The sequence below is a fragment of the Panthera leo genome, chromosome A2 (assembly GCF_018350215.1).
Source record: "Panthera leo isolate Ple1 chromosome A2, P.leo_Ple1_pat1.1, whole genome shotgun sequence".
Taxonomy (NCBI): Eukaryota; Metazoa; Chordata; class Mammalia; order Carnivora; family Felidae; genus Panthera; species Panthera leo.
The window spans coordinates 75,279,895-75,292,065 of NC_056680.1; the positions used below are offsets into that span (position 1 = coordinate 75,279,895).

A 12,171-nucleotide genomic window follows, 5' to 3' on the forward strand; every position below is an offset into this window, starting at 1 on the left:
ACCTGCTGTCTACAAGCTATGTCATGTATAGGAGATAAATAGGTTACTAAGAATACAATAGACACTTTGTGTGGCCAGAGAAATGCAATATATTATAGGAGGTCGGAACTATCATCTTTACTCAGTCATAAGGATTTAGAGCAAAAGAGACTTTAGAGATCGTTTAATTTTCACCCATCTCTGTATCCCCAAGACTTGGCACATAGCAGGACTTTAATAAATACTACATAAAGGAAGGATGCATAACAGAATAAATGAGTGAAGGAAGGAAGGAAGGCAGGAGTGAGTGAATTAGTGAAGATGGCCAGGAACTACTTATATGACTCTGGACAATGTAGCTAATAGAACCATGCCCTTCCTCTTCTGTAGAATGACCAGAAAGCAGAGATAAAGGACTCTGACCTTTGCGTTCTTAATATACTGATTAAGGAGACAGACATGTAAACAGATAATATACGTGCCATAATCAGAAGTCATCATGAACAAATTTGGAATGCGGATGAAAACCATGGATGCCTGAACCATCTTCCTGATTCCTACTCCCTCCTCCGGGCCAGCCATGGGGTCCAGTGGGCAAGTGACAACACGAAGAAAGTTCTCCCAAATCATGTGGGTCCACATGTGAGTTTTTCTCCATAGGGCAAACACTCCAACAAAGACGGGGAGCTCTGTTCACGTTCACAGAAGGAGGCACCTACCACTCCCAGTCTAATTGTCCTGCTTTTAATTTCCCTTCTTCCTCACCCACCAGTACTCCCTCCTCCCAATACCCATAGAGGAAGGTGAGGAGGCTTTGAGGTGGGGGAAGGGCGGCCATAAAGAAAAACAGTGAACAAATGGGTACATCATTCATGAGAGTTTTAGTTCTTTATCCTTTAGGTTTTAGATTTAGTTAAAAGATGAAAGTAGCAGGGCACCTGGGTGGCTCAGTTAGTTAAGCATCCAGCTTCAGCTCAGGTCATGATATCGTGGTTCATGAGTTTGAGCCCCGCATTGGGCTCTATGCTAACAGCTTAGAGCCTGGATCCTGCTTCAGATTCTGTGCCTCCCTCTCTCTCTGCCCCTCCCTTGTTTGTGCTCTCTCCCTCTCTCTCTCTCTCTCAAAAATAAATAAACATTAAAAAAAAAAAAAAAGATGACAGCAGCTGTACACAGCCCGTTATGCTCTGCCTCCAGAACAAAAGCTGTGAAAACAGATTCCCAGACAAACGAACTTGAACCCCACCACTCCATGCTGCCTACTGGTGGCCACTGCTCAGAGTAACGACGGGCCAAACGCAAACGGAGTCTCTAAGTTCAGAAAGGAAATACCGCAGACTTTGCCAAAGCAAGATTAACACGTCTCACTCCATGCCCACCCTGCCAATTGCCTAAATTGTTCATCTGATTATGCCGGTATCGAACGTTTGGAGACAACTGCTTTCCAAAGTCAGATGTGACACAGACTTGCCCCAGAACAATGGCACCAGTGGAATACTGACTTCTTTTATGCCAGCTGCTAACAATGAGGGTTTCACAGGACATTTTTTAATGGCTCAGAAGTCCTGGTATGAAGCCTGGTATCTTTTTGAGCACAACTCTCCCCACCAAACCTTCCCTCTGACCACTGACCATCATTCCCTGTTAAAACTGTGAAAGTAAGTACTACTGTTTACAAAGCTCTTTGTCAGCAGCCAACTTACCTATAAGTCCCTCTATCCCACTCAAAACTTGCAACGAATGACATTAGTTCCTGCTACCTAAAAAGCATCGGTAGGAACCAGCAGATGTAGCTAGTCAAGAAAAGCTACTGCACACATTAATAGGACAACAAGGAAAGTTCTGGAGATTCCTGGCCAGAAAATGCAGTGAAGATGCTCTGTCCAGCCACATGATGAAATCTCAAGACTCAGAGATTCTCACCCACCTTTCTTTCAGACATAGTTCCAATGACTCTTGGGTGGACTTTCTGAGTCTTCGGGGGAATAAAAGGCACAAACGCCAGTGCATGAAACCGGGACTGTATATATTACATTCATTTTCAACTATTTAAAAACCCATCAGTGAAAACATACAACCATTCAGTTCTTAGCAATTCATAACCAACTGCTGAAAGTAAGAGGGGAGAGTACATCTGATGTCTTTAGGACCCGGAGCAAGTGGGAGTGAATGTGGGGAGACAGCAGAAAAGATAGACCTGGCAGGGATTACACATGGTCCCAATCTATCCCTGGGGCCCCAGGCTGGGAGGCCACACTGGTGTGCCCAGCTTTAGAAAGACAAACATAGACTGTAATCCTCTTGACATACACTTTCAGGGAAATCCCAGCTTTGCCGAATATACACTTTTTTAGACTGACTGGAAGAAATACTTGTGGTTCCAACGTAAAAATGTGTGTTCTAAATGTGTACCTCAAAATGTGTTTGAGGTATTTGGACACTACGCTTCACTACGTCCTCATACGATGTAAATGGTGTCGAGTTACCTGTACCGCTTCTCCTTCCTCAGCGTAGGTGGGGCCACCTCATGGTGATTATCCTCATACACTTTAGTTTCAGTCTCGGGATTGGGTTCAGTTTCTTCCCAGGCAGGCTGTTCTTCATTTCCTTGAGATATCACTAGAATATGGCTCAGGCCATTTGTCATAAAAAGGACAAAATCTTCAAAGTCAGGCTACAAAATAAGAGGATAAACTACCTACTTCAGGCTTCTGATATGGATCGACAAAAATGGCAGCCACCACCCAACTCAAGCAACATCCTCCCCTTCATGATCACAGGGCAAGGGAGTGTTCTCTTTATAAGCCCACTGCTAACAAACACATCTTTGAAGGATAGAGGTTCACAGCTAACAGGGATTGATCTTAAAGATGATCTAATAACCATTCTCGAACTTCAGGATGCTTCCAGATCATCTGACGGGGCTTGCTGAAACACAGATTTGGAAAGTCCAATCCCAGAGTTCATGATTCAGTAGGTTTAGGATGCGGCTTTAGAATTAGATTTTCTCAAAAGCTCCCAGGTGATACTGAGGCACCCGGTCCAACCTTTTCCTGGGGCCAAGAGAGATGGTTGGAGTGTCACAGCCAGCTGACAAAGTGCTGTTCACTAGAGCTTTCTCTGATGACAAAACACATTCTGTGCTCTCCAACATAGGTAGCCACATGCAGCTACTGAGCACTTGCAACTGAGACTCTGAATTTTTTATTTGATTTGGTTTTAATGAATTTAAATTCAAACGGCCACAAGTAGCTAATGGCTACCATATTGGACAGTACATTTCTGGAAGCTATGTCTTCTGACCCCTAAATCACTGAACTTTCTCGAACACAGCACTGTCTTTCTTAATACTCCCCCAGGCAAAAGAGAAAATAGCTCCAGACACAGGCTTTCAGATAATGAAAGGATTAAAGCTTCCCTGTGAGCCTTTATGACAAGGAGCCTTCAACCTGGGATAAAAATCTATCGGAAAGCCCTGGCTATTCACTTCCAGAGGCCAATGCAGAAAGTCTGAGAGGACATAAGTTAAATAGGTCTTCACTCCAACAAAATACAATTGGACCATCTGCTTTCGCTCAGCTGCCACTGTTTTCTACTGGAGACTGCATCACTGCCTTCTTTGGCATTACCACGATATGGACACCAACAGGACAACAGAAGCTTATTTGGCTAGTTAGACTTATCTGTTTGTTTTTCTAAAATAAGGACTCAGGGGCGCCTGAGTGGCTCAATCGGTTGAGCGTCCTACTTCGGCTCAGGTCATGATCTCGCAGCCTGTGAGTTCGAGCCCCGTGTCGGCCTCTGTGCTGACAGCTCGGAGCCTGGAGCCTGCTTCGGATTCTTGTCTCTCTCTCTCTCTCTCTGCCCACCCCACCTCCCCACCTCCCACTCATGCTCTGCCTCTCTCTCTCTGTCAAAAATAAATAAACAATAAAAAAAAAATTTTTAATAAAAATAAAAATAAAATATGGATTCAAAATATACACTGTATTTGAAAACACAGTGGCTTTTTTTTTTTTTTTTTCTAATTTTCTTACCTGGTCTGCTATTTGACTGTAGAAGTCCCTTACTTGCTGTTCAGTGAGCACTCTCTTATCCTCTATTTCTATGACAAATCCTGCCTCAAGAATCTTCCAGTAGAGAGGAAGGTCAGATCCAGACGTGTTATGGGACCACATGTAAAACAAGTCAAGGACATTTGTTTCCTGTGCTTAACAGATTTGAATGAGTTTTCAGGTAAAATACTTCAATACGATCCATAAGGCACTAGGTTTGAAGAGGCTTAAAAATACATGAACAAAGAAGGCCCTTTTCAGGCCTCCTATATTTCAGTTTTTAAGGCTTGAGCCAGAGACTCCACAGTATTTCTATTATTTAAGTGACTTTCCCCAAAATGTGAAAGAACTAACTAAATTTCAAGGGAAAATACCGTGTTCTGAATCATTCATAAAAACACAAATTAATAAGCATTTTTTTAACCATCTATCTTCAAAATCGTTTTAACATTTTTTAAAAGGCCTTCCTTTGTTGAGGCTTTAACTCATAATCTAGTCTAGTTTATAGCAAAAAAAAAGAACTATCCAAATGATGGGGAAGGATAGAATTTAACATTTAGTCGTGATTTATCATTAAAAAAACCCTTAAATTAATGATAAATCCAGTTTGTGTGCCACTCAAGTATGGTAAAATGAAACAAAGAGAAGTTTTGAGACAAATAAGACAAATCTAATGAGGTACTAAACGATGAAATAGAAGTATAATCCAGGTTCAAAGCAACTCAGGAATGACATCAAACAACACCAATAATTTGAGCTCTTTTTGACCTGGGAGTATCCAGCACCAGGTACCTTTTGCTTCTATTATAAAAGTCAACACCGGGGGCACCTGGGTGGCTCAGTGGGTTAAGGGTTCAACTTTGGCTCAGGTCATGATCTCGTGATTTGTGTGTTCAAGCCCCACGTTGGACTTTGCGTTGACAGCTCAGAGCCTGGAGCCAGCCTGCTTCAGATTCTGTGTTTCTCTCTGCCCCTCCCCAGTTCATGCTCTCTCAAAAATAAATACATGTTAAAAAACAAATGTTTTTAAAAGTGTTTTAAAATAAATAAATAAAATAAGTAAAATAAAATAAAATAAAATAGAATAAAATAAAAGTCAACACGGTACTGGTTCTGCTTTCATTTGTCTCGTTGATATGGCAGAGCATTACTTACATCTTTCTGAACCCTCTTCTGACTGTCTCATTTGAGTAACTTCTAAATATTCAAATCATGTCTTTGTTACATTACTTAGAGTCTGACAACAGAAAATAAAATCCAAGAAATATTTAAACTAGATAACTTCTCCTTTACCCTAATTGAAAAATAGAGTGTGCTCATTTTCTTTCTATTCAAAACATTCTTTTTTTTTTAACATGAAATTTGTGGTCAAATTGGTTTCCATACAACACGCAGTGCTCCTCCCAATAGGTGCCCTCCTCAGTGCCCATCACCCACACCCCCCTCCCACTCCCCATCAACCCTCAGTTTATTCTCAGTTTTTAAGAGTCTCTTATGGTTTGGCTCTCTCCCTGTCAAAGCACTCTTTAGATTTTTTTGTCCTGTTTGTTATTAGCCCTTTACTGTATTCCACAGAGGTGAGGTATTTAGGAGATACTTGTAATTTACATATCTGAAATGTTATTTACTATGTCAAAACAACAAAAAGATCAAGATGAACTTATGATTAATTGTACTGCCCCAACTTAAAAAGAATTATAGAATCTTGAAAAATCGTTACTGTGTCCTAGCTATTCAAACACATTCGAATAAGGAAGAGTAAATCATTGCATTGTGATATTATTTCTTAAAACTTTATCAAGTGTAAGAAACATATGGGGGATTGGGGTACAGTTTTGTGCCCCCCCAACATACACACCAAAATCTGGAAGGAAAGGGCTACCCTTAGAGAGTGATATGACTTAAATCAACTCACAAATGGAAGAGACCATAAATACTATGATCATGGACCATCTACTTTAGTGTAGTTCAGTCAACGAGAACACTGCTGTAGCTAAAGAAAGAATGCATGATGGGAAGTTCATCAGGAGACCTCCAATCCCTCCTGATAGCTCCCTAGGTGACACCCTCTATTTCACAGACAACATTCTTTCAAATTTCAATTTACTGACGCTGCTTCAACGCCAAGTCATTGTTAAGGAGTCAGCAAAGTACTGCCTCGTTTTGGAAATAAAGCCTGTTGGAGTGCAGCCACTCCCATTTGTATACATCCTGCTTATTGCTGCTTTCTCAATGCGATGGCAGTTAAGCAGTGGTGACAGAGATCATATGCCCCACAAACCTGAAACAGTTACTCTCTGGCCCTATACATCTGCTGACCTTTGGATTAGAATGCAATTTTCGGGGCGCATGGGTGGCTCAGCCGGTTGAGCATCCGACTTCAGCTCGGGTCATGATCTCACAGTCTGTGAGTTCAAGCCCCGCGTCGGGCTCTGTGCTGACAGCTCGGAGCCCGGGGCCTGTTTCAGATTCTGTGTCTCCCTCTCTCTCTGACCCTCCCCTGTTCATGCTCTGTCTCTCTCTGTCTCAAAAATAAATAAACATTAAAAAAAAAAATTTTTTTTAATAAAAAAAAGAATGCGATTTTCCTCTTAAAAAAATTTATTTTGGCTCTAAAGCAAAACAATAAATGCTTCCTTACACTCCCATGTATCTAAAAAGGACCCTGCATTTGTCACAACATACAGGAAACAAAACAAACCAATGTGAGCTTATAACAAGTTTGTGTTGCTAATAACTAAACGGGAAGAACATGTGTTATCATCCAATATGAGGGCTATAATTTTTATCATTAATATTGGGCACTGGTAGAGCAGAGTTATTTAAATAAAGATGCTTGAATAGGCCCAGCCTTGGTAAAGACAATACATTCAGAGCCTTTAAAGATAACTAGCACCAGAAATTTGTTATGTTCTATTTTACTCTAAACAGTAAGCTTGTCTCTAAATTGACAATTAAGAGGTTGTTATGCTGCAATTAATTTAAAGTAAGGTTGGAAAATATCACTTACTTTTTTTTTAATTTCTAAAGATTTTCTAGCAATCACAGCATCGGGCTTGATAATAGCAATACTGTATAGTTGCTCTAGGGAAAAAAAATAGAAGAATTTCATTTTCTTGACACAAAGTCTAGATAATGAAGGATTTGGCAATTAGAAATGTAAAATATGGAGTGCCTGAGTGGCTCAGTCCGTTAAGCGTCCAACCCCAGCTCAGGTCATGATCTCACAGTTCATGAGTTCGAGCCCCACATCGGGCTCTGCGTTGACAGCTCAGAGCCTGGAGCCTGCTTCAGATTCTGTGTCTCCCTTTCTCTCTCTGCCCCTCCTCCACTTATGCTCTCTCTCCCCCTCTCTCAAAAATAAATAAACATTAAAAAAAAAAAATAAATGAAATGTGAACTGTTAATGTCCAGTGCATGTGTGTCCATTGACAGCTTTGCTCTTATTACAGCATTCCAACTACCAAAGAGTTTCTGCTTAGAACCAAAGTGCAGCTCCTATCTTTGCATGCAGGACAAACATTCACAACAATTGGTGGTCCATAGGCAAAAAGAAAAAAAAAAAAAGTTAGGTGGGCACTAGTTATTTTAATACAATGGGTTAAAATCACACCCATGATCCATCCAGCTCAGTATCACTGATGAGTAGAGCTACAATGCAAGCAAAATTACACACTGATGGATTTGACCATCTACAGATTTATCCACATTTATCTACACACTCTTCTTTTTTTTCTTTTAATTTTTTTTTAAATTTTTTTTTAATGTTTTTATTTATTTTTGAGACAGAGAGAGACAGAGCATGAATGGGGAGGGGCAGGGAGAGAGGGAGACACAGAATCAGAAGCAGGCTCCAGGCTCTGAGCCATCAGCCCAGAGCCTGATGTGGGGCTCAAACTCACGGACCATGAGATCATGACCTGAGCTGAAGTCGGACGCTTAACCGACTGAGCCACCCAGGCGCCCCTCTACACACTCTTCTGATGAGTTTTTAGTGCATAATAGCTCGCTGAGCATGCTGTTTGTCTCTGCTCCAAGGTATGAACACACACTCACACACCTACACAGACAATCCACACACGAGATCGTTAACTGGAAAGTAAACCGGTGTGTGGGTCATTGAGGAAGAAATTGTTTTCATGAGGTTCTGGAAGATGATGAAGGATTAAATAAGAGGAAGCTGCTGTCTAGTTAGTCACAGGGGACAGGAATGCCCGGTCCCGGGTAACCTCAGAAAGGCTTCAGAAACAGAGACCAAAGGAAAGGCAAGAGGAACAAAAAAGTTTGCTTTTTAATAGCGGAGTCTCATATTAGCCTACCAGTCCCTTACCAATGACATTGATGTCACCACCAGCTTTTTGTTCTTGCAAGTAGTGCCTTAATGAGCATCCATGTACATGAATCCCTTGCCATTACTTTGAAGGAAATTTACTCACCAGCACTTTCATAGGGTGATTCCTCACCATCTTCCGCATCTGAGTCCACAAACACAATTTCATGATACTGTGGAAGAGAAATGCAAGTCGAAGTTATATTTTAATATGATAGGAAAAGAATTTTTAGAAATTTTGTTTCTAATAAATATCTATAATCCAAGGGATAGAAGGTAAAGTGGGAATGTGCCTGCATTTATCTAACACTACTTTTCCTGATCTTCCCACTAAAATAAAATAAGGAATGTTGAAAATGATTGGGGTGGGAAGGCTATCAGAAATCATGCATATATGCTGTTTGGAAAATGATCAACAACCAAAAAACCTTAAAATTTAAGAAGAGCACAAGGAATAAAATAAGAAAGAAGCAGAGATTAATAAGTAAGAAAGTGATTAATACACAATTATCATGTTATAGATCAAAAGGGCATTTGATGAGTTTCTAGATCTAATCCTGACCATTACTCTTGGTAAACTAGCAACAGCAAAAATACCTCCTTAACTTATAAAAAAAAAAAATTTTACTGCTCAAAACAACAGCCAATTTTCTACCATAGGGTAAAAAACTAGGAAGGATGGGGATGGGGTGCCTTAATTTTTTGAGAATCCCTTAAAGTGCTTCTGTGATTCTGTTTTAACTACTGGAAAGGTATAGACATTTACATATATACATTTTTTGGCAAGAGAATGCATAATGTCAGAGTCTCAATGAAATAAAGACCCCCAAATGTATGGAAATGACTATACTGGAAGCATTTGTTCTTATTATAATCAGGAATCAGATAATCATGCCAGCTATAACTTCAGATTGATCTGACTTTATAGTTGCTGAACGTATGCTGGCCAGTAGGGCAGCCACTAACCACATAAGATTATTTCAGCCTTGAAATGAAATTAGTCCAAATTAAGATGTGCCATAAGTGAAAACTACACAGCACATTCCAAAGATTTAATATGAAAAAAAATGATTGTAGAATACCTTATTTTTATATTGAGTACATCCTTAAGTGGAAATCTTTTTAATACACAGGATTTAAAATTTGTAATTTCACTTCTTTCTTTTCTGTTGTTTTCAGTGTGACTAGTAGCGTATTTTCAATCATGGATGTGGCTCACAACATGACTTGCACTTTATTACTATCAGACAGGGTTGTGCTAGACCAGACAATTAGATAAGAAAGCTAAATAGCAAAAGCAGTCAACAAAATGGAATAATAAAAATAAATATATTAATACACTTCTTACATTCACACTGCTGTTAGTTAAAACAGGATATCATCCTGTGACAACAATCAGACCAACAACAATACAAACGCAAAACAGAACACACATAGAGAAAACTGGATAGAATTAAGCCATTAGGAGTTTATATTCAGGAGTCACTCTGCCTGACATGAAATTCTGGTTTCACCATCTACTGGCTGCCTGTTTCTGGGGAAATGACTCAATGTTTTTAAGCCTTGTCTTATTGTTTGTAACTGTCTCACAATATTTCTTGAGATTCCCATTCAAGATGCCAACATAGAAGGCTCCTGAACTTACCTCCTCCCATAAACACGCCAAATCTACAGCTATATACAAACAAATTTCCTCTGAAAGAAACCCAGAGAAAGCCTGAGCAACTCCTACCCATCTGGTAAATGAGGGGGGAAAAAACCATATTGAAATGGGTAGGAGAGGTTGATATACAACTCGACCATAAACTTCACCCCCACCACAGGGACACACCATTGGGAGGGAACAACCAGCATCTCCCTGAAGAGTGAAGGGTTTGGACTCCACATATAATGCCCCAGATTTTAAGACTTCCAACTGAGAGACAGGTCCCCAAAATGCCTGGCTCTGAAAGCCAACTGGGGCTTGTGTCCATGAGTCCCAGGGGGTCACGGTAAACAAACAGTTCTTAACAGGCCAGTAAGAACGGGGTGTGGCCATCCTATCAAGGCTCAGGGTACCAGCAGCTCAATGACCTGCCTAATTTTTCTCTGAAAGAAGCCTATTTGACACTCTTGAAAGCTGTAGCCTGGGAGTCAAGCTCCTAAACTAACACAAAACTAGCAGCTGACTGCAATCCTTTCTGGAGACCAGGGAGGCAAGCAGGCGCCATCTTTGTACTTTCTCTCTGCCTGGATCCAAGTGGCTGATATCCACATGAACATGGCTTGAGCACACACCTGGCACCCCCCCCCAAAAGAACACATCCTTTTATAGCCTGGTTCTGGCAGCCAGCAGAGCTAGCGTTCATGGGTTCAGCACACCCGGCAATGGATAAACCATCCGTACAGAAAATCAGTGAGAAGACACTGGACTTAAACTATATGTTAAACCAGATGGACTTAACATTCTCAACACATTCCATTCAAAAGCAGCAGAATATACATTCTTCTCAAGTGTACATGGAACATTCCCCAGGATAGATCATATGCTAAGCCGTATCAAGCGTCTTTTCTCACCACAATAATAGGAAACTAGAAACCAACTATAAAAAGAAAACTGGAAAATTCACATATCTGTGGAGATTAAACATGTTACTGAACAACCAATGGGTCAAAGAAGAAATCAAAAGAGAAACTAAAAAATACCTGAGACAAATATTTAAAAAAAAAAAAAAACAAAGGGCGCAGGTGCCTGGGTGGCTCAGTCAGTTAAGCACCAACTTCGGCTCAGGTCACGATCTCAGTCCGTGAGTTGGAGCCCCACGTCGGGCTCTGTGCTGACAGCTCAGAGCCTGGAGCCTGCTTCAGATTCTGTGTCTCCCTCGCTCTCTGCCCCTACCCCACTCATGCCCTGTCTCTCTGTCAAAAATAAACATTAAAAAAAAATTTTTTTTTTTAAAAATAAAATAGTAATCTAAAGTATTACCTGAGGGCGAACCATTTCACCTGCTTCAATTTTCCTCTCCTCATCAATCAAATTAATAATTTTTTGATTAACAAGTGGGGCATTTGCACCAATGATCTTTGCAATAATTTTGCCATTCTATAAGGGAAAAGAAAGCATAAAGGAAACTCATTTTCAGGATAAATCTGGAATTCAACTTGACTAAGTCACCCCATGTGGCCTCACACCCCCATCAATTCTTTTTAGCTATTACAATTAGCCATTTTAATGTTTTTTCTTCATATTTATTTATTCATTATTCATTTTGAAAGAGAGAGAGAGTGAGAGAGAGAGAGCAAGCGGGGAAGGGGAAGGGGAAAAAGAGAGGGAGAGGGAGACTGCATGCTCTGAATACATACTGTCAGTGCAGAGCCCGACGTGGGGTTCAATCTCATGAACCACGAGATCATGACCTGAGCTGAAATCAAGAGTTGGACACTTAACCGACTGAGGCACCCACGCACCCCTGCAATTAGCCATTTTAAAATAAAGTATTAGTGATGTAAAAGTACGTCTTGATTTAAAAATCCCAGCTCTTTGGGGCGCCTGGGTGGCTCAGTCGGTTAAGCGGCCAACTTCGGCTCAGGTCACGATCTCGCGGTCCGTGAGTTCGAGCCCCACGTCAGGCTCTGTGCTGACAGCTCAGAGCCTGGAGCCTGTTTCAGATTCTGTGTCTCCCTCTCTCTGACCCTCCCCTGTTCATGCTTTGTCTCTCTCTGTCTCAAAAATAAATAAAAACGTTAAAAAAAAATTTTTTTTTAAATCCCAGCTCTTTGAGTTCTACTTCCACGTTGCCTGTCCTCCTTCAACCAAAGGCAAGGCAG

At 40.7% G+C, this 12,171-nt stretch overlaps 1 protein-coding gene across 4 annotated transcripts in view; it reads right to left on the bottom strand.

The window, feature by feature from the left end:
• Positions 1-12,171, bottom strand: part of NME8 (NME/NM23 family member 8) — a 54,499-nt gene that overhangs the window by 30,859 nt on the left and 11,469 nt on the right. For 3 of the 4 annotated variants that reach the window (XM_042914917.1, XM_042914935.1, XM_042914926.1), the window contains exons 6-10: positions 11,330-11,446; positions 8,471-8,537; positions 7,045-7,118; positions 4,017-4,109; positions 2,466-2,653 (exon numbers count right to left, since the gene is read on the bottom strand). In XM_042914917.1, coding sequence (XP_042770851.1) covers positions 2,466-2,653; positions 4,017-4,109; positions 7,045-7,118; positions 8,471-8,537; positions 11,330-11,446 — 539 coding nt within the window. The remainder of the gene's footprint in view (positions 1-2,465; positions 2,654-4,016; positions 4,110-7,044; positions 7,119-8,470; positions 8,538-11,329; positions 11,447-12,171) is intronic. The other variant, XM_042914942.1, reaches the window with a different exon arrangement.